General features: G+C 38.5%; 2 protein-coding genes across 2 annotated transcripts in view; one reads left to right on the top strand and one right to left on the bottom strand.

Annotated features, from left to right (window-relative positions):
• LOC147823672 (uncharacterized) overlaps positions 1 to 22908 on the bottom strand; it is a 239325-nt gene that overhangs the window by 58220 nt on the left and 158197 nt on the right. The window lies entirely within an intron of this gene.
• The window catches only part of E2f7 (E2F transcription factor 7), a 50844-nt gene that overhangs the window by 22273 nt on the left and 5663 nt on the right, over positions 1 to 22908 (top strand). Inside the window, exons 4-10 of the mRNA XM_004845002.3 lie at positions 2457 to 2625; positions 6668 to 6958; positions 8167 to 8325; positions 9760 to 9894; positions 19196 to 19381; positions 19877 to 19949; positions 21545 to 22028. Coding sequence (XP_004845059.2) covers positions 2457 to 2625; positions 6668 to 6958; positions 8167 to 8325; positions 9760 to 9894; positions 19196 to 19381; positions 19877 to 19949; positions 21545 to 22028 — 1497 coding nt within the window. The remainder of the gene's footprint in view (positions 1 to 2456; positions 2626 to 6667; positions 6959 to 8166; positions 8326 to 9759; positions 9895 to 19195; positions 19382 to 19876; positions 19950 to 21544; positions 22029 to 22908) is intronic.

Here is a 22908-nt window from a genome sequence, read left to right as displayed (position 1 = left end):
TGTGTGAGCTTGGATTTGTCCTGCTCTTCTTTTTCTAGAAGCTTGAGGTTCAGCATCAGGTTATTTGGGGTCACCCTGTTTTCCTAATATGAGTATTCACTGCTATGAATCTCCCTTGTAAAGCTGCTTTCATTGTGTCCCACAGATTCCGATATGTTGTATTGTCATTGTCATTTGATTGAAGGAACTGTCTGATTTCTTCTTTAATTTCCTCTGTGACCCATTGGTTATTCAGAAGTATGTTGTTCAATTTCTACGTGTTTATGAAATTTTTCCAGTTTCTTTTTCTATGGATCTCCAATTTCATAGCATTATGGTCTGATAGTATACAGGGGATAACTTCATTTTCCTTTGCACTTACTTAAACATGTTCTATGAGCGAGTATGTGGTCTGTTTTGGAGAACGACCCATATGCAGCTGCAAAGAATGTGTATTCTGATTTTGTGGGGTGGAACATTCTGTAAATATCTGTTAAGTTCATTTGTTCAAGAGTTCGATTGAGTTCTAGTATTTCATTACTTATTTTTAGTCTAGTTGATCTATCTATTTGTGACAGTGGGGTATTGAGGTCCCCCACTACTATTGTATTAGTGCATATGTGACTTTTCATGTCCATTAGTATTTGTTTTATATAGTTGGGTGCACTAGTGTTTGGTGCATAGATATTTATGATTGTCATCTCTTCCTCTTGGATTGTTCCCTTTACAAGGATGTAATGTCCTTCTTTGTCTCTCTTAATCAGTGCAGATTTGAAATCTACTTGATCTGCCAAGAGGATAGCTACTCCTGCTTTTTTTCGGGTTCCCGTCGCATGGAGTATTGTTTTCCACCCTTTAACTTTCAGGCTATGAGTTTGTTTTTGAATTAAGTGTGTTTGTTTTATGCAACATAATGTTGGATCTTGCTTCTTGACCCATTCTGCCAGTCTATTTCTTTTGATTGGTGAATTGAGACCCTTAACATTGATGGTTATAAGTGGTACACATTGACTTATCATTGTCATGACTTTTTCTTTTTGTTGGATTCTCCCCCTTAATTTCTTGTCGTGCCCAATGGATTCATTCTGCTGTGCTTCCTGGGGTTGTGATCTTCATTGTCTGTTCCTAGCATATTGTGTAAAATGTTTTGGAGTGCTGGTTTGGTATTCCTGAAGTTCCTAAGGTGCTCTTTGTCATGAAAGTATCTTATTTCTCTATCAATTTTGAAAGATAGTTTTGCAGGGTACATCAATCTGGGTTGGAGGCTGTTTTCCTTTAGGGCTTGGATCACTCCAAGCTCTTCTTGCCTTGATGGTTTGTGTTGAGAAGTCTGCTGTGATTCTGATGGGCTTTCCTTTGTATGTGATTTGTTTCTTTTCTCTTAACTGCTTGTAGACCTTTGTTCTTCTGTTGGGTTTCTGGAATCTTAACAATTATATGCCTATGTGTACATTTTTTTTTGATCAAGGCTAGTTGGACTCCTATATGCCTCACTTATCTCTAGGTCAAATTCTTTTCACCTGCTTGGGAAGTTTTATGCCATTACTTATGTGAAGAGTTTTTTTATGTCATCTGCACTCTCTTCTGTTTCTTCTTTGACTCCAATCAGTCTTATGTTCTTCTTTGCATCGTCTAGCAGCTCCCAGATTGATTTCTTGTGTTCCCTTACACTTTTGAAGCAATTTTTCTTTCCCTGGTCACTAATTGCAATCTTATCTTCTATATCTGAAATTCTGTCCTCACACTGGCTTATTCTGCTGCTTAGACTTCCAATGGAGTTTTTAATCTCCTGGAAATCTGTTTGCATCTGTTTTACAGATTCCCTTTCCTATGTTGGTATTTCATCATGTTTATCAGCTCCTCTCTATATTTATTAATTATGTCTTGCACTACTAGCACAATCTCTGCTGTTATCGAGAAATTATTTCTGATTTCATTTTTTCCAGCTCCTCTTTTGTTGCCAGTTCCTGGAGTCCAGATGGTTGAGTATCAGAGTGTTCCATCTCATTTCCCTTTGGGGTTGCTGTAGGTGATCTGGAAGTTTGGTTTTGAGACTTGTTTACGTGTCTTCTCATTTTGATGGGGTGGGGTGGAGGGTGCTGCTGGCACTGTGCGGCTCACCTCCTCTGAGCTGGGAGTGGTGGGACCGTGGCCCAGAAGCCCCTTCTTCTGAGCTGGGAGCAGTGGAATGGCAGCCCAGAAGCCCCTTCTTCTGGGCTTTGAGCAGTGGAAGGGCAGCCCGGAAGCCTCTTCCTCTAGGCTTGGAGGGGTGGAACCATGCCCCAGAAGCCCCTTCCTCTGGGCTGGAAGCAGTGGAACCTTAAACATGTATTTTAACCAGAATCTTGGATGGTATCGATTGGGATATGCCACACACCCCCACACCCTGTAAACTTGCCAGTACCAGTCATTACAGTTTCTCCATTAGGATGTTAACCATAACATTTCCCCCCCTCCCTTCTGTCTGGTCTCTGTAGCTTGATGTTGTTGGGGACAGTGCTGTGGACGAATTTGAAAAGCAAAGGCCAAGCAGAAAACAGAAAAGTTTAGGACTGCTCTGCCAGAAGTTTCTAGCTCGGTATCCAAGTTATCCCTTGTCAACTGAGAAAACTACCATCTCCCTAGATGAAGTTGCTGTCAGTCTTGGTATGTATCACCAGATTATCTGGAGGCCTGTCTCCAGTCACAGTGGGAAACTGGTTTCCTTGGGCAGGCCAAAGACTTCAGGTGGCCTCTTTTATAAACTAAAGAGTGGGCCTTTCACTTGGGTGAGAACAGAGAAGCAGGCGGAGCTTCCTTCATCATCAGTATCTCTTTCTGTGTAAAATTCCAGGAAGCTTCCTAGACAGGGCCAAACAAATTCAGGGTTGTTTTGGGTTTTTTCTAACCTTAAAAAATATTTTTGTAAAAGAATTATTTCTTGATACTTATATTATAAATTAATATCATATTTCACTTTACCTTTATACAGGTACAAAAAGCTTTTAGAAATATCCTGGTTTTTTCTTTTTAATAATAAGTTCAGAACTGGTATTATTTCCTTTACACAACAAGATCTGAGTGCAACAGCATTATGTTTGAAGACCTATACCATGATACTCATAGCAAGCCTGTCAAGCTAGAAAAAGCACATATGGACATAATGCAACCAGCTAAATCTCATAACAAAGAAGAATACATGTGTTCATGTGACATGAGCATGCATAATGTGATGGATGTATGTAATGTAATGTGTATACTGGTGCTTCAGAATAGAGACCCCTAGTGGGCATGGATTGCAATTGGTTTCTGGATGAACATTTTGACAATAATTAAACAGAAATCACAGTGATTTAAAAGTCTGAGGGTATCCCCTTAAAAAAGTAAAAAGGTTTTACATACAGGAAAATAAAGATTTTGAAGGAATCAACTAAATAAATAAATTACATTTTTTGTTTGTTTCTTCCATAGCCCAGGAAAATGTCATCTGAATTTATTCATTATGTCATTGTGACTATTAATCTGAATTATTCAAGCTGAAAGCTAAGCCGATTTTGGTTGTTGGAAACCACAATAATAAGGAAGTTGTGATGGGAAGATCATGAGTTGGGCTTTGGGTCAGATAGGACTAGATTTGAAGCCCAACCCTAGAATTTATAGGCTATAAAAGCTTTTAAGTTAACCTTTTTCTTTTCATAACAAGGAAGCACAGTACCTACTCTGCAGGGACTTTATGAAATTGGCAATAATGGGAGTAACATGCCTAATTCAGTACCCAGAATGTTGTCCTTTTTATTACATGGAACATTTTCTACTCAGTACTTACTAGATTCTTTTTCTTTTTTTTTTGTACCGTGGATCAAACTCGGGTCCTTGCACTTGCAGGGCAGGTGGCAGAACCACTGAGTTAAATCCCCGGCCTAGTACTAGATTCTTCTCCAAACTCCTAGCTATTCTGTCAACCTCCATAATGAGGAAGAGGAAGTAGAGTGCTGGGGTTGGAGAGCCATTTTGGAACTCGGAAGTATAATATAATATTCTAGGATCAAGGCCATCAATCAAGAAGAGGAAACTGTGCTACCTGGACAGAGGCATGGTGTTGAGCTAGTTAAGGCACAGGATTCTGGGAACTAGGCTTATAGAAAATGGAGTCAAATGACTGGTCATTGAGTGTCCTCATTGGGGTTCATAAAGCCCATTTCTTCCAAACACCCAATTTCTGTCCAGAGGTCCTAATACTGATGTCACTGCAGAACACGAAAGATTAGATGTTGGAGGGACATGTTGCAGGTCTTAGGGAGGACAGAAGAATGGACTCTTGTCATCTCAGCTGCAGATCATTCCACAGAGCTCCATGTTATAACAGCCTGGGGCAGAACTGCTGAGATTTTTACAGCAGCTTCCCAATGCCTTGTAATCACCCAGACGTGCTAAGTAAGCATGGCATCTCTCTTCATGTGAGGTTGAAAAATAGGGTTCTTTCCTAGAAACTGTTTCATTATTGATCATTTCCTGGAGTCTAAACACCCTGCTATATCCTGGGTCACAAGTTGCAAGACCATAGTTTAACAAAGGATGTGCAGAGCATTTAAATTGCATTGGTTCCCAGATTCTGGTACTATTAGATTTGACACTGAGATTAGGGGCAAGAATTTAAGAATAGTGAGTGACTTTAGTAACCAGAAAACAGTATACCCTATGAAACTATTTTATTGTGCTGAGAGTTGTTCTTGTTAAGTTCCATAGGGAACTAAACTAAGAAAGCATAGCCACAATCGGAAATCCTTGACTGCAGCTAATGGCATGACTAGGATTAATGGAACAACCTCAATATAAAAGAAAAAAGAGCTGAATACTCTCAGATTAACCTACAGGTGTTGACACCTGTGAGAAATGGAACTCTAGTATACCAGCACCTGAGCAATTAATTCAAGCAAGATTGAAATAGTGTTAGGCAATATGCTGCCATATTGGGTTCCTCTAAAACCACCTACTAAGTACCCACTGTGCATATTAAACATCACTACTCTCCAAATGGTCAGAATCCTTTATTTTCCCTTCTTGGGATATTTAGCCACTAGGTGGAAACTAAGCAGCTCATTATCAAATACAACATAACAAAACAGCAGGGCATATGGCTGGCCCTGGGGTGTTTCTGTTGCATTCACATGACATTTCTAATGGGAAGGTTTATAGAATGTTACACGCTAAACAAAATGTGTTAATATGTGAAAACAGACTGGAATAAAGAACCAGGCAGTTCTGGACAAGGGGCTGCTGTCTGCTCCTGCCAGCACCTTCCAGCAGGCAGCTGGCAACGAAGCCTGAGCTTTGGGGGTGACAACCCTTTCAGGGTCATAAGCTGAAATGTTCTGATTGACTGTGAAATGTCTCTTCATGCATGTGATAGGACTTCTTGTCAACCCTAGAGTGTGCCTTGGAATTTGGTGTCTTTCTCACGTTAAATCTTTGACAAGCCCAAAGCTACATTCCTGAATCTGCCCTTATTATATTACAGCTCCTGCCAAGTGAACTGAAAGAGGGCATCTTTGTAGCTGGGCTGGTTTTGTGCAAGGTGCCTGGAGGCTTCGTTATGGATACTTAGATGACAGCAAAAGGGAACAGAGGCCCTGACTGTTGCACAACAGAATGACTCACAGGCATGAGATTTTTCTACTGCACATTTTTGCTTTAGCAGCAATTTTAGGTATCTCCAATACCATTTAAAATACTCAAATGAAATGAATACCTGTTGGGGACCCTTTACATTTATAGATACATTTAATCCTTATCATTTTATGAAATAAATCCTAAGACACACAAAGTTTAAGTAACTTCCCAGGATCACCCAACTAGTAAGGGGGAAATCAGGCACGCAGTCTGACCCCAGAGCTCTCAACACTTAACCACTGTAAATATTTCTGATAATTTTATGAATGACTCAAAATCCTAGGTACATGGAGAAGGTTGGGAAAGTAGAAAAAAAACTGATGAATTTCATGGTCAACCTGTACTAGTCTTTGTGCTTCACTGTTCGACTGTTTGGAAGGATATGGTAAATGAGAACACAGAGTGGTCAGTAGCACTGATGAACAAAAGGAGACTCATCTTCCAACCTGGCTATAGCCTTCTCCAACAACTTAAGATTAGTGCCCAAGCCCAAGAATCTTGAGTTTCCATTTCAAAATAAGAAACATTGTTTCCTATCACTTTTCCTTACTGGGTAATTGAAAGAGTTAGGAATGTAATTATTTTATCACATCATTCAGACTCCAAGAAAGGACAGTATTACATAGGGATGCAGTGTCAGAAATAGATAGTTTATTTTATAGTTGCATAATTAGGAATACAAGTCACAACCATGCACTCATCAAGTGAGCAGTATGACGTATATTGCATAATGCTGCCCATTTTAACGTGCAGAAATGTGTAGTTTGCTAACAAGTCAAAAGAGCGGGTGCTGCACTATCAGGTCATCCAGATGAAACTCACCATCTCCACCTAGCTCTGTTTAAGCGTTGGATCTCAAGAAGAAAAAAGAAAAATAATTTCTGTTGTTTGCATCCTTACAGGTTGAATTTATGGAGCATCCATAGTTGCTGGGCATTACAGTGGGCATCATACAAAGCAGACATGGTCCAAGCCCTCAATGAATTTATACCAAAAGGTTCACCTGCATGGTATCTATTGGCTTCTGTTTTTCAAACAGGTGTGGAAAGGAGACGCATCTATGACATTGTAAATGTGCTAGAGTCCTTGCATCTGGTTAGCCGAGTGGCCAAGAATCAGTATGGCTGGCATGGACGACACAGCCTGCCAAAAACCCTAAGAACCCTCCAGAGACTAGGAGAAGAGCAAAAATATGAAGAACAAATGGCCCACCTACAACAGAAGGAGCTAGACCTGATGGATTATAAGTTTGGAGAGCGTAGAAAAAATGGCTACCCAGATTCCCAAGATCAACAGTTACTGGATTTCTCTGAACCTGACTATTCCTCTTGTGAGTCCATTTTAACCCTATGAATAGTGGCAGAGAGTGTGATGGTTTCTTCTGAAGAGATTCACTGCTCAGAAGAGAAGTGCCAGATTGACAACCCTGGAGGGAAATGTCCTCTTATTCTATCTACTGAAGAAAGGGAGGCAGATGGCTCCCCAGCTGGGCAGCCTACTCGACCTCACTTCAGATCCATCTAGTGGCAGTTCACTTGGTGTTTAGCATGCCCGGACTGTAGATCACCAGTAGTGTTCTTGTTATAGATTGACAACCCCATGCAGTTTTCTTTTCATAAGACTTTACTTTGAAGAAGTTACTGTCTCAAATAATTTTCTTTAATTATATGTTGGGGCAGATTACTTAGAAAAGAGCCCCATTAAGGAAGTTATGAGAAAGATAGGCAACCCCTGCTTTCATTTGGTGCAGAAAGTTTTTGATTTATACCTGCATTTGTCTTTCCTCCCCCTAATATTTTTTCTCTTCTCATTTTAGCCATTGATCTTCATCATTGTTACGCCCCCATCCCTGTTGCTAAGATGATGAAGTACAAGTGCCACTCACATTTTAATTGCAAATATTAGACATGGAAGGAAGGTGGGGCTGGTATTCATTAGCTTCACAGCCTCATGCGTTTTAGTTCCACTCCTTGTGGCTATGCTTATCCTAATAACCAGGGAAGGCATCCATCTGTCGGGGATGGTTTACCTGCCATCCACAGGAGCACACATCTAATAATTCTCCCATGTATAGAAAGCTTGTTTATCCACCTGTTTCTGAAAAGAATTGGAAGAGGTGGGCACCTACTATATTCTGCAAACTGTGAGCTCTCTTTTCTGAGAAAGAAGTTCGATGTTCTGAAAACAGTCTCTGAACCCTACCCTCTCCTTTTGTCTGTCTAAATTAATCTTTTCAAAAAGTTGCTTCAGGAAAACTACCACATGGGTTTTATTACATGACCTGTAAGTATAAAAGTGTTGAGAATGGCTTAAAATATGCATGTAAGAGTTTATGCCTACTGCAGAGTAATTTTGTGAGCCATAAGAAAATCCTGATTTCTGTAGAAGTTGATTTTTGTGATGTGTATCCAACAGGCTTCTGCCTATAACAAGGGTAATCCTTCCATATACTCTTGGAGCTAGATAGCTCTTGTAAACCATAAGCACAGTCTTTCTTGTAAATCCTGTGTTTGATGCTTATATTTCTTCCCTTTGTAGCATCTGCAAACAGTAGAAAAGATAAGTCTCTGAGAATTATGAGCCAGAAGTTTGTCATGCTATTCCTCGTCTCCAAAACCAAGATTGTTACTCTGGATGTGGCTGCTAAAATATTGATAGAAGAAAGCCAAGATACCCCAGACCATAGTAAATTTAAAAGTAAGAATCTTTGTCTAGATTCCATTTATCACCACAAAAAGGGTGGGATTTCATAGGTTGATGTGTTCTGCTTCTGAGATTAAAAATATATGTGTATTATTTTTGAGAAGTATACTCCTTCCTTTGTTCATAAAGGTTCTTAGTGTTGTGAAAGATTAGCTAGTCACATAATAGAATTTTAAGTTCCTGTCAGAAGGTTTTTCCTCAACTGTTAGGGTAGACGGTGAGAAGCAGAATGCCATCCAGAGGATGACAGCCAGGGAAGGTGTGAATTACTTTGCATTTCTCTTTAGTAACATTGCATCGGAGACAGAATGTCTGAGTTTTCTTTCCCCTTTTCTCCCCACCCCCTGCCTACTCTTCTGAAGGGTGGAGATGAAAGTTGTCTACAGGTAAGAACCAGAGGAACAAACTGCCAGGGTAGGGGTGGTGGGACATGGCTAATGGACAAGGACAGAGTTTCTGAGTGTCAAACCCAGTGCAAGCCTCCTTTTTGATGGCCCCGAGATCCTGAGCCAGTGCCCTGGGCTCCTGATGAGAAGCCATAGGCTCATCATTCTCTAGCTTTTTTGCTTGTTTCCAGCTGGAATGATACTGCATTTTGGGTAAAATAGCTAGATAAAATTCGGCACTGGCAGGATAGAAGTGAAAGCTTGATGTTTCTGGACAGTAATTCAAACTCCTTTGGTTGATTTGAGCCTGGGGATCAAGTGGGTTTCCTATCTGTCAGTCATTTTCTTAAATAGAAAATACTTTATGGTCATTGTCCTGCCTGTTTGATGTGTTGCCACCCCATCTGAATTTTTTCTCTAGTATATGAATTTTTTAAGGGTCTCTCCCAATACTTGTTAAGACTCCAGGAATGCCCATTCCACCCCTCTCCTGCTCCGTGGCCAGAATGCCATGCTTTCAGGTGAGGAGCAGCTGTCTTTAGCACAGTTGTACCTCATGACCTTGAGTCCTGGGTATCCCTTGTGCCCAGATTTATGGCCTCGCAGGAAGCCCTGGGAAATCCCTGTCATCTTCACAGGCCAGCTGCCTTTGAAGTAGGTTCCATGACCTCTTGCTGGGAGAAACACAGGGCAAGCTTTTGACATGCCACATATCAGAATTACATTTTACTAAGCCTTTAGTCATTTCTTCCCTTGGTGTTTTTGCAATCCTGGTGCTCCCTGCTTACTACCAGATGCCTCTTGAAAGAGGTGTGAAGTTGTGAAAGGGAGGAAGGACACACTGACCTTCCCTTAATACATGTCTTCAGATACATCAAAAATATAAATCTTAGGTGATTTCTTAACAGAGCCATTGGTCTTATCCCACCCTGCTGCTTTCCTCTTGAGGTTTATGTGGTGGCATAGAAACATTACTTGTCACATAAACTAAAATGTATCTGTCACAGATGGCATGACCATAATTGTGTTTTATATCTTCAAGCAAAGGTACGACGCCTCTATGACATAGCCAATGTTCTGACCAGCTTGGCTTTGATAAAGAAAGTCCATGTAACAGAAGAGCGAGGCCGTAAACCAGCCTTCAAGTGGATCGGGCCTGTGGACTTCAGCTCCAGTGGTAAGGAGGTGTGATTTTGCCAGGGACCTATTTTATGTAAACTCCTAATTTCTTTTCTAAATCTGACATGTACTACAGAGTGAGATTGATCTTTTCCATAATCTATATCACATACCTAATTGGATTAGTGACCTTACTCTTGAAGCAGTGATCATTACCCTCAAAAATAGCAAAAGGAGCTTATAACGTCGAAGTTTCCATAACTATTAAATTACACCTCTTGATAATTTTTTATTTTGTTCTAGAATTCTTTCCTGGAAGTTTGGAATGAGAATTTTTAAATGACGCTTCTTTTGAGCTCTGGTTGTTTCTATATTAGCAGAATGATACATTGTTTTTTCAGTAAAATCCCAAATAATGTAAAAATTGTATCAGTTATCACAAAACTAATATGTGGTAAGGCTGGTTCTAAATATAGGATGTTATAATGAACACTTCTTTGGTAATTTACTTAAAAGGTTACAAATGTCATAATTTTCCTAAACTAGAATGAAAGAGGGTATTATCTTCTACTTAATTCACAGGTAATATCTGAGCAATCAGAAACTAGATCCTACTGCACCAGGTGCTTTACATGTAGCTGTACTGCCTGGGAAAAGCCATTAACGTTATTTTTAAATTACCCTTTCAATTTTGGCATTGGCGGTATAAATTCATGCCACTTAACTCAGGCTTAGAAAAGATACAGCTTTCTACCTCATTTATGACACATTATTCACTTAGGATCTAGATGGAACCACTTAAAATCAAGTATAACTAATTCAGCCCAGGGTTTTCTTACTGAGTGTGGGCTATGTGCCAATTACTGTACTACATGCCATGAAAAATTTAAGATAGGTGGGATGTTCTCCCTGCCTGCACGAAATATATATCTTTGCCATATCCTGCTTCCCTGCCTTTGGTTTCTCCTTTCTGCCTGTGAAGACTTCTCCTTTTTAACACTAGAAATACAGCCTACTTAACAACAGGCATATGTTCTATGAGATGTGTCCTTTGGTGATTTCATCATAGTGCAAACAGCGCAAAATGCACTTAACACAAACTGGTCTACTACAGAGTCACTAGGCAATACAGTCTTATAGGACCACTGTTATATGTGGTCTGTCCTTGGCCCAAACATCCTTATGACTGTATTCTACTCAACTATCAACTTCATAATGTTTTTCCTGATCACCCAGAGCAAAGAATATCTTGGCTGAGCAATTGCAATTAGATATTGTGTTGTTTTACTTAATGAAGCTGATATTGTAGGATTGGCCTTGGCCTACACATTTGAGACCAGACATCAATATTCATCTTTCTTTATCCCATAATGTATAGAACAGTGCCTTACTCACTTTAGTTAGCAAGTGTGATTGGTTATTGAAAGTAACCAATTAGGACATATTTGAAAGTTAAAGAGCAATTTAGTGCTAGAAAGGGCAGCATTGGCTATAAAGGAATTCAAAGAGGATACCTGATAGACTATTAAGATTTGAAGGAATAGCATAGGAGGTGTGATTAAAAAATAAAGTGAATGTTTAAATTTTTTAGAAGTAACACATTAAAAGACCCATTGCCATAAATGTCCTTCAAAGCACCCCCTCTCCCTTTGAACACACTTCTTGCCACTTGCTGAAGCAGTTCTGGAAGTCCTCTGTTGATGAGGTGTGATAAAATATATGGCAAATGCTGATGCCAAGTGCCATCCAATAGAAAGGGAGGTTCATAAAAACATTACAGTATGTTCTTGTCCATCTTATTCTCTGGATCTAGCACCATGTGACTTCTGACTCTTACTCATGTAGTTAAAAATGACCATGAAAGGTGAACATTTTGAATCAATTCAGGACATCAAGGAAGCCACAACAGTGCAACTGAAGACACTCATGAAAAAGGACTTCCAGAACTGCTTCAAAAAGTAGCAAGAAAAATGAGATAAGTGTTCAGAGCAAAGGGGAGTATTTTGAGGGGATTGATACCAGGTCTTTTACTGTAAAACTTTTTTTAAACGTTCGCTGTACTTTTCAGTCATACATAAGAACAAATCTGGTCTACACTGGAGAGATCAGCCACCTTGATTTAAGTAGAAAACAGAGGTTAAAGAATAATGAAATAAAATTTAAGCAGTTGGGACCACATTTTTGGAAGGCCTGAATAAAGCCAAGAAATTTGCACTGTATGTAATAGAAGTGACAAAGAGACTTTGAACATAGAGATTAATACGTCCTTACCAGCTTGAACCATTGATGATGGTACATCCCTGACTGTCTCATTGGCCAGCCTGTACCACTGGTGGTACAAGTCATACAGTCATATACCAGACAGTTTGAACCACCCAGCAATGAGACATATGAATTGTAGCCCATTGTGGATGTGTTAAGAGGAAAGATGGTAATGCCATTGAAAAAATAAGATCTCTGGAAAGATAAGATGGTGTTGAGAAGTCGAAGAATTCGTGTATTTACATAACCAGTGGGAAAACAACCAGAACTCTGATTTGATCTGGGTTTGGAACTTCACATTGAACTTATTTTCTCCACCCTCAGAAAGCTGGACCTCTTTCTGTATTCCCTAGTTCTGTTACTGATAAGTAACATCATCAACCCAGCAAATGAGTTTGGAAAATCTGAGTACCTTTAATTCCTTGATTCATTCTCCTTTACCTTTTGAGTAGCACTTAAACTTCATAAATGTCTTTCATGTTAAACCTCATAAATGTCTTTCTCTTTCTCCAGTTTGGCAAACTTTATCATACGTAGATGTTTTAATAGCTTTATTGGGGTATCATTGGCATATAATAAACAGCACAAAGTTAAAGTTACAATTTGATGTTTTTGCTTATGTAAAACTTATAGTTATGCACCAGTGAAGTAATCACAGCAATTAAGATAATAAATATATGTATCACCCACAAAAGTCTTCCCCTTCCCCTTTGTATTTCCTCCATGCTGGCCCTCATTCCCATCCTTAGGCAATCTCTGATCCACTTTCTCACACTCTAGGTTTGTGTTTTCACCAAGGTTGATCTCCATTATTTACAGATTACTTGTGAATCTACCTACTAAAATTCATGTGTAACTCCAAAATCAGTATTCATGGTATTTTTCAGAGTCATTTGCAAAAATACAGAAAAGAAAAAAAATTAAGTTGCCTGTTGTACACATTCCTGGATGTGGTCAAATAAGTCTTGTTTAACTTTGCAATCTTTTTAGTGTCATGTTTTCATTTTTGTGCTTTTCATGAGTGATTTTGCTACCTAAAATGGCTCCCAAGGGTGACACCAGCAAGATGACTGACTAAACATGTCTGGTGTCATTCCTTCTACAACAAAGAACCAAAACAAAGAAGAAATATGTTTCACTAGAATATTTGAGGCAGAGCAATGGAGTCAGAGATGTTGCAGAGCGGAGATGGCCTTATGAAGAAGGGAACCAAGTACACAACATCTACTGCCCAGTATGCCAGGTACCTGGGCAATGTACCCTGAGTGGCTGAGCCCTGCAGAGCTCCCTGGGAAACAGCTGGTCCCACATACCCCCCCTGCTGCCCTGGAATCAGCCAAATAACCCTACCCACCCACCATCAGCCCCAGCAAGCAGCCCAGCAGCCAGCCTGGTGCGACTTTTCTCTGAAGATACCCTTGGACTCAGATGTGCAGCTCCACCTGACCACTCTAAGAAGCAGCCGAGAAGCCAGTCCTAAGTACTTTGGCTTGTAGAGCCGCATGGAAAAGGGTTGAATAGCCTTGCCCACTCACCTGTGACTGGAAAGAAGCCAAGCAGCCTTTCCTATGTGGCCCTATCCATTCTCTTATAGCGTCCATATAACAGACACCCTGTCTTCAGACGTTCCACCAGCTGAGACCCCAAGAGGCAGGTCACTGGGTCCTCTGTAGACATTGCTGAAATTGATTACAGCTGAAGAAACTGAACAAAGACTACATTAAAGCACCTACCTGGAACAAAAGCTAACACAGCCTATCCAGATCTCTAGGACAGTGGTGCTGATTATGGCACGTGTAATGTTTTTCTTTTAAGACAAAAGATGTTAATGTAAGATGTTAATGTTTTTTCTAAACAAAAACCTCAGTATTCAGGTTCAATTGCAGTACTGGCACTGTGATAAACAAGTGGGTTTTGGGTTGCAGTTTGGGCACTTGTCTCTAAAAGGTCACCATCACAGCACTAGGACATTACCAGGAGAAAGTCTTTTACTATGAATGACAACCTATGAAATTAGTAGAGTCAGCTGCTCTGCCAGATGCACAAACGTCAAAATAAGGACACAAGCAGCATGAAAAAACAAGGTAATATCCTTCCAAAGGAACATAGTAACTCCTTAGCAACAGAGTTCCAAAAAAAAAAAAAAGAAAGAAAGAAATTGATGAAATATCTTACAAAGAATTCAAGAGAATGATTTTAAGAAGCTTACACCACAAGTGAAAGTCTAACTACCATCGTGAAAACACATGAAAGTACAAAACTCATTAACAGAGTAGATGCACAAAAATAGAAGAAAAACCTTATCATACAGAAACCAAACCACAGAGCTAACCAAGAGAGGAAGAAGGGAGCAAAGATTATACAAGACAAGAAAAATGAAAACTAACAAAATGATAAGAGTGTCTTATCAATAATAACATTGAATGTAAACAGATTATGTCCCCCAATTAAAAGATATAGACTTCCTGAATGGGTATAAAAACAAGACCCAGTGATGTGCTACCCACAAGAAAATCACTTCACTAGCAAAGACATGTAGGATGAAAATGAATGGATGGAAAAATATGTATCATGCAAATGGAAACCAAAGCAGGTAGGAGTAGCTGTATTTATCAAATAAAATAGACTAAGTCAAAAACCTTAAAGAGATGAAGGTCACTGTAATAAAGAGATCAATCAACAAGAAGAAATTTTAGAAATGTGAATATATATGCACCCAACACTGAAGCACCCAATTGTATAAAGCCAACATTATTAGATCTAAAACAAGAAATGAACTGTAATACAGGAATAGTGAGATTTCAGTATTCCTCTTCACTAGTGGACATATCCATATAAAAAAATCAACAAAGAAACACTGGAGTAAAACTACACTATAGATCACATGGACCTATCAAATATTTACATAATATCATGCAAAAAGTACAGAATACATTCTCCAAGATGGAGTTTGTCAGACCACAAAACAAGCCTTCAACAATTTTTTTAAAATGGAAATCATAGCCTATATCTTCTCTAATAGAATAAAACTAGAAATCAACAAAAGAAACTTTAAAAATTGTACAGATACGTAGTAATTAAACAGTATTTTCATGAATCACCAGTGAGTGAAGAAATCAAAGGTGATATTTAAAAATTTTTTGAAACAAATAAAAATAAAAGACAACATGCCAAAACGTATGCTGAGATTTAGCAAAAGCAGTACTAAAAGAAGTTTAAAGCAATCAAGCGGCTAAATCAAAAAGAAATTGCTTTTAAATACCCTAGTAGTGCAATTGAAGGAACTACAAAAGAAAAAACTAAACCCAGAATTAATAGAACAAAGATTAGAAATGAGAGACTAAAATAAAATAAAATAAAAAAATAAATGAAGTGTCTTTTTTTTTTTTTAAGATAAACTGACAAACCTTTCACTAGACTAACCAAGACAAAAAGAAAATACAAGCACCAGGGACTTAGCTCAGTGGTTTCACCGCCTGCTGAGCAAGCACAAGGATCCGAGTTTGATCCCTGGCACCAAAAAAAAAGAAAAAAGAAAATACAAGCAAATAAAATCAGAGATGAAAAAGGAGACATTACAACAGATACCACAGAAATACGGAGGATCACTAGGGACTGTTATGGACAACTATATGCCAACAAATTGGAAAACCCAAAAGAAATGCACAAATTCCTAGACAAATATAATCTATCAAAAAATGGACCATGAGGACCTAGAAAATTTGAATAGGCTAATAATCAGTAACCATAATGAATCAGTAGTAAAGTCTCAACAAAGAAAAATCCCAGGACTGGATAATTTTACATTTTTCTTGGTAGAGCTCACGGAGATTTTTTTGCCCTTTTGGTTACTGTTAAGTTGTTTGCTTTTTTACTGTTGAATTGTGAGAATTATATATGTATTCTGCATACAAGTCGTTTATTGGCTAGGTAATTTCCAAATATCTTCTAATCTGTGGCTTTATTTTTTCATTCTTTTGATAAAATTAATGAATTAACCATGTCTTGAAAGTCAGAAGGTCTTAATTTTGAGAAAGTCCAATTACTTAGTTTTTTGTCTTGTGAATCATGTTTTTAGTTTGTATCTAAGAAATCTTTACTTAACATAAAGTCACAAATATATAATGTATGGACTAATGGACTTTGGGGTGGTGGTTTGGCACAGAAATTCCTACTTGTATGAACAATATATAAAACAATCGTCTCTTCTCTACCAAATTTCCTTTGTACCTTCATTGAAAATAAACTGACCATATGGATACAGCAGTATTTTTGGATTCTCCAAAGTGTTGCATTAGTCTATTTGATAAAACAGGAATAATGGCCTCTTAAAACATTTTCAGAAATAGTTCCTCCCAAGTAATAGTATTTATAGAATTAGTGTTATATTTTTTCCTTCAGTGTTTGTAAAAGTTCATTAATGAAGCCATCTGTCCCTGCAATATTCTGTGAGATTTTTAGCTTCAGATTACAATTTCTTTAATACCTATGGGCTATTCTGTTACTTTCTTCTGCTTTGAGTTCAGTGTATTCTTATCCTAGTTTCTTAAGTCATGAATTTGAGCCCTTTCTTTTCTAACATACATTTCAGTACTATAGATTCTCTCTTCTTTAGGTGTATCTCACAAACTTAGATATGTGTGTTCATCTTCTAATTCAAAATATTTTATTTTCCATTTTGATTTCTTCTTTGACCCACAGGGTATTTAGACATGTATTATATAGTTTCTAAATATTCTTTGGTTTTCCAGTTATCTTGCTCTTACTAATTTCTTTCCTTGTGGTCAGAGAATATACTTTGTATAATTTGAATTATTTTAAATTTATGGAGACTTGTTTTGTCAGCGGGTATAATCTATCTTGGTAAATATCTATCTTTTTGGACTTAAAAAAATGTATAATCTATTGTTGGATAGAATGTTCTAAAAATGAGAATTAGGTTAGGTTGTCAGTGTTGTCCAGCTTGTTTATACAATATCTTTATTTTCTATTAATTATTGATGGATATTGAAATTCTGATTATAATTGCAAATTTGACTATTCTTACAAGTCTATCAAGTTTTTTTCTGTGTATTTTTTATTAGTACATGTTTGCAGTACATACGGTTTACAGTCATCTTGAGGAGTGGATACATGTACATAATACAACTTGATTCTTTTTTAAATCCCCTTCCCTCCCTCCTCTGAATCCCCCTTCCCTATTTTCATTCTTGCTGATATTATTAATCTTTTCTCATGTTTATGAGATACAGTGTTTATATTCATAGAAGTTATTAGGTTCCTGTACGTGGCATATCTTTATTCTGTTCATTCCCCTTCCCTCCCCGCTCTCTTTGCACCCACGTTCTCTTGGACCTCTTCCCATTTGCAAGAGATATATCCCTTTGTCTCCTATCATCCTTATTGTTCTCTTTTTTGTACTTTGCCTTACTCAAATGAGATACTGTACAGTATTTGAGCTTATGTGTCTGATTTATTTCACTCAACATTGTATTTTCCAGGTAAATCCATTTTCCGACAAACATCTCAAATCTGACCTTTATTGCCCAGTGGTATTCCATTGTGCATACATACCACATTTTCCTTATCCAGTCATCTGTTGATAGATATCCTGGCTGCTTCTAGGATTTTGCTGTTATGAACTCTACTGCTATAAATGTCAGTATGGATGTATGCATGTAGTATGATGTCTTAAGCTCTTTGGGGAAGATACCTTGAAGGGAGATAGCTAGGTCAAGATGGAATCTCTGTACTGATTTCCATAATGTTTGTACTAGTTTACATTCCCACCGACAATGTAGCAGGGTTCTTTTTTCACTGCAGCCTCGCCAGCATTTGTTATTTTTTGATTTCTTAATAATTGCCATTCTTTCTGGTCTAAAATGAAATCTCAGTATAGTTTTAATTTGCATTTTTCTAATGCCCAGTGATGTTGAGCTTTTTAGATATTTGTACTTCTGTCAAATGTCTATTTATTTCACTTGTCCATTTTTTGATTGGATCTTTTATTGGGGGTGTCTAATTTTTGGGGGTTCTTTATATATTCTATTTATTAGTCCTCTGAGGAATAGCTGGCAAAAAAAATTCCCATCTATAGATTGTATTTTCTGTCTGTTGTTTGTTTCTTTGACTGTGCAGAAGCTTTTTAATTTGATATGATCCCATTTGTTGATTCTTGGTACTATTTCCTATGCAACCAGGATTTCTGTTCAGAAAGTATTCCCTACTCCTATGACTTCAAGAGTTTTACCTATTTTGTCTTCTAGGAGGTTAAGTGTTTTTAAAGTTACATTAACATCAAAGTGTGCATTTTATAAAATGTAAGTCTAGTTGGATTTTTCAGTGTGTTAAATCAGTATTGTAATCAAAGTACTATTTTGAGCTTGGAAAAAAAAATTAGCACAAACAAGCAAGGATAGATTCACTGTCTGAATAGCAGAATTGGCTGCCTAACTCTAGATGAGCAGCTCTGCCTTGACTTTATACAGGCACCTTTAAGCTCAAAATGGTCCTCCAAGCACCAATCCTCTGTTATCCTTACTGTTCTGCGCCATTTCAACCATGAAGTCTGCTGACCTTTCTCCTGTGATCACTTAGTAACTGAGCCTCCTGCTGCCTAAGAAAGAAATAATAAAGCCTAATAATAGCAAATAGTGATTCTTCTACTCATTGCCTGAGAGTTTTAGTGTAAGAAGCAGATTTCAATTAATCTGTAAAGTGAATCTCAAAATATGCATGGTTGTGCTGAGTGTGGTCAGGTTTTCCTTTGATACTCTCTGCCCAACAAAGCATTAAAATGTCAGGCCTGTTCCAATTTGGGTTGAAGAACATCTTGCTCTACTTTCATTGCAGTTCAGATAATTTTAGAATATATATGATTCATTCTCACTTTATAGTCATCCACTAACTTTTTTAAAAAAAAAGGAATATGTCAAAAAATGGGGTTTGAGACAAGACTCATAAAATTCCTTTGTCTTTCTTTTTTATTTATAGGGTAACTGTTCCAATTATAGGTTCAAAGTCATCTCTTGAAAAAGACTAAAATTATCCTGAATTACAGCTGTATAACAACACTACCAATTCTCTCATTTATTTAGATGATGAACTAGTGGATGTTTCTGCATCTGTCTTACCAGAATTGAAAAGAGAAACATATGGCAAGATTCAAGTCTGTGCAAGACAGAGGCTGGTTCGTTATGGTTCCTTTAACACAGTTCAGACTTCTGAGAGGATGGAGAGGAAAGTGATCTCAGAACCCAGCAGCCCATACAGAGAAGAACAAGGTACCTGCCCTTGCTTACTCCATGCAATCCATCAAGTATCGTGTAATTGTAGCCTTACCCATATGCTGACATTTTTAAATGATCTGATTCTAGATCCTGACTATTTTTTCAGAGGTCTACTTTTCACTTGCCTAAAGTAAAACAATTATTGGCAGCAAAGGAGATGCTGACTTCACAGTGTGTAAACATGGCCCCATGCCTGAAATTGATCCAGTCAGCCTTGATCAATTGGTTTGCCATGGTTGGCCTGTTTAATATATCTCAGTCACCAGACTGACAAAGCAACACTTATTTTGGTTTTGGCTTGGTTTGGTTTCTCATTTAGTCTTGATGAGACCTGAATTTGCCATTTGGGAAATTTCTCTCTTTAAATCAAAACAAGAACAGATTTAAGATAGTCTTACTATCCTCAAGTTATAAGTAATGAATTCCACTGCATTGATTGGTATTTATAGCCTCTCCCCATATTTGTTAAACCTACATTTTCCTTTTCAGGATCAGGTGGTTATTCCTTGGAAATTGGAAGTCTAGCTGCTGTCTACAGGCAGAAAATAGAAGACAATTCACAGTAAGCAGTCTGTTCTGTTTCCTAATGTTAATTTTGACTAAACTGAAATGTCACCCCTCTAAAGATAAAATTTAAATCATCTATTTTTTAAAATTAAGAATTGATAAATTTCTCCTCTGCGCCCAACTGTGTAATATCATACAAAAAAGTATGAAAAATGTATCCTTTTAGCTATGATGGTTTATATATAGGGAACAAAATAAAAAGACAAATACATTGATTTTCAAAACAAGGTCACATGAGTATGACATTGAGAAATGATGCATCTTATTCCCATGGATCATTTTGTCATCATCATAGCTAACTGAGTACTAAGTACTACTTAAGTGTTTATTAACGCATCTGCTCATAATCTTTTGAAGCTGCCTCCATTGTCCTCATTTTATAAAAAGGTAACTAAAAAGAGGTTAAGTAAGTTGCCCATGGTCAGATTGCTACAAAGTGACAGAGGTGGGATTCAAATCCAGGGTGTCTGCTTTAAATTTGGGATCTAATTTTGAAACCAGTATATAATCTGAGAAAGCAGAAGAAACATGAAAGAGGGAATGAGAAAGGTTCTTAATGAACGTATGGTAAGAAACAGATTATGAGTCATGCAAGGAGTAGATGGACAAAGGCTGATGAGTTTAGCTGTCATGATTTGTCCAAATGGGATGGTAAAAGGAAATGTCATTCATAAGAGGTGGGTATAGGCCACACTAGCAAAAAGCACTGAAAGCCAAGTAGAAGCGAAGCATTTAGATTCAACAGACACTAAAGAACAAGTTCACTGAGAAAGATCCTTCGGCTGCTTTAAACAGGTGAGACTGGAAGTAGAGAGGGTCTCCTGATGAACAGACCGAACAGGACCTTGGTTGGTGGTGGTTCTGGTCTACTGAGGTAGAGATGGGGAGGTTGAAGACTGATGGCTGGGCATCTTGTAGTGGTTGATGCATTCATTCTGGGTCTGTTGAGTGTCACAGAGCTGAGTAATGCAGATTCCTCACTTAGCGAGGCCATGGACAGAGCTTTGTACTCCTCTCTATAGCCTAGTGTACTCCATTCTGTTCCCAGCAGCAAAATATGCCAAAGCAGACAGAGTGAACCTTGGTGCCTTCCATCAGAAAGATTACAAGAAACCTCTTGTCTTCTCTACCATTCCTTAAAGGATTTTCCACTTCTCTTCCCAAAAATGTACTAAAAACATAGATGTGTTCTTAAATATTTGGAGGTTTTTTAGAAAAGGCCCAGACATTGCTTATAATCTCACATATTAAGATTTAATTGGGATTTAATTCTGAATGTGTACTACGAATTCTCTAATAACACTGACAGTATGGGACAAGAATGATAGAAAGTAATTATTTAGTAGATGAGCTTACTTCTTTACTCACTGTACACTTGCTTATTTGACACTTGATCTGTGACAACCTCGACTAAACTTCTTTTAAATCAAAGTCTGGTCCAGTCTCTATCATCCGCCCATGATCATGATCGCTGCCACCAAACAGCACAAACAGAGTCACCACACTCCTGATTGGGTCCCGATCTCCTAAGGAACAGAGCTGGAGAATGTGGTAACTTGATGGAGCTCATTATGTTTCTTTTCATTACAGGGAAAGCACCTCTATCAGCAAGAGAGTGGTATCTACAGCAGGCAGCTCAGACACCAGCCTCCCTGTTGACTCTGAATACTGTGTTAATCCATTAGCCCACCAAGTATTTTCTGTTGCTCAAGACTTGCCAGCACTTTCCATGCAGAACAGTCTGAATGGACAAGTAGGCATCCCCCTTGCTCCTGTGTCCTCTAACGTGGAGAGCATGAAGCCAGCTCTGCTTGCTGGCCAGCCCCTGGTGTATGTGCCTTCCACCTCACTGTTCATGTTGTGTGCAAGCCTGCGGGAGGAACCGTTCCCAGAGTCCTGTTCAGAGGGGGATGGCAGAAGCTTGGAGGTCCCGCCCACGGTAGGGCTATCCTTGGCACCCTCCAGTCAGAAGCGCCTCTGTGAGGACAGGAAGCCCTGGGAGGAGCACGAGCCTGCCACTAAAAGACAAAGTCAGGAACTTGAAGACAGCCCCTTATCCCTGGTCATGCCCAAGGTAAGAGTGTGGGTGAACTGTCTGGTGCCATCCCGTTATCCCTGAAGACACAGAGAAACACATAAGATACTAATAAGTCCCAGCCTCGGAAACCTAGCAACTTAGTAAGACCCTGTCTCCAGATAAAAAACAGTCTGGAGATATAGCTCATTGCTAAGGCCCTGTCTTTAATCCCTAGTACCACAAAAAGAGAAGGAAAAACAAAAGTGATTTTTATAAAAATTACAGTTCTTTCAATATGTCAAAAAGTAAAGAAAAAAAAACTTTATCCATTAACTCAGCACATAGTGGCAGCCACTGCTAACAGTATTTGTTTAATTCTCCTCAGTCTTTTTTACATACTTTTCAAAACAAAAAAAGTTTGGGATCACTGCAGTAGTCATCTCAGCCCAGGACACAGCTGAATTCCAGAGTTGGGAACATGGGTGCTAGCTGGTCAGTCAGCAGTACCTGTGTTACTCAGTTCTCTTCACCCAGTGATCCCTTTTCCCTAGCTACAAAATGCTAAGAATAAAAAGATGAGCTATCCACATCTCCCACTTAGTAGCCATGCAGCGGTTAATGACATATGTCCAGTAAAACTCTCAGAAAGCAGAAGCACCTCCATTACAGCAGTTTGCCGTGGGTCAGCTGGACATACTTCATGGAAATTATTAATTAAGAACCTTGCTCCTAGATGCCTTTCTCTTGCCAGAATGCTTTTTTCTAATTCTATATATAGATTCTGTATATCTGGGGTTGCAGATCAGAAATGGAAATCTGACAAGCATATTTCTTAGACAACCAAGAAGGCTTTGGGCCAGCCCACAGTTCTTAGAAGGCCCCCAAAAGCTGTAGCATCAACACTTTATGTGTTACCAGGTCAGAAACTTATTTCATA

Source organism: Heterocephalus glaber, unplaced genomic scaffold (genome assembly GCF_053883595.1).
Source record: "Heterocephalus glaber isolate CG9 unplaced genomic scaffold, H.glaber_assembly_v1.0 deba00001571, whole genome shotgun sequence".
In the NCBI taxonomy this organism is placed as follows: domain Eukaryota; kingdom Metazoa; phylum Chordata; class Mammalia; order Rodentia; family Bathyergidae; genus Heterocephalus; species Heterocephalus glaber.
Note: the sequence above shows the minus strand (reverse complement) of the source record. Positions and strands in the feature narration are given on the sequence as shown.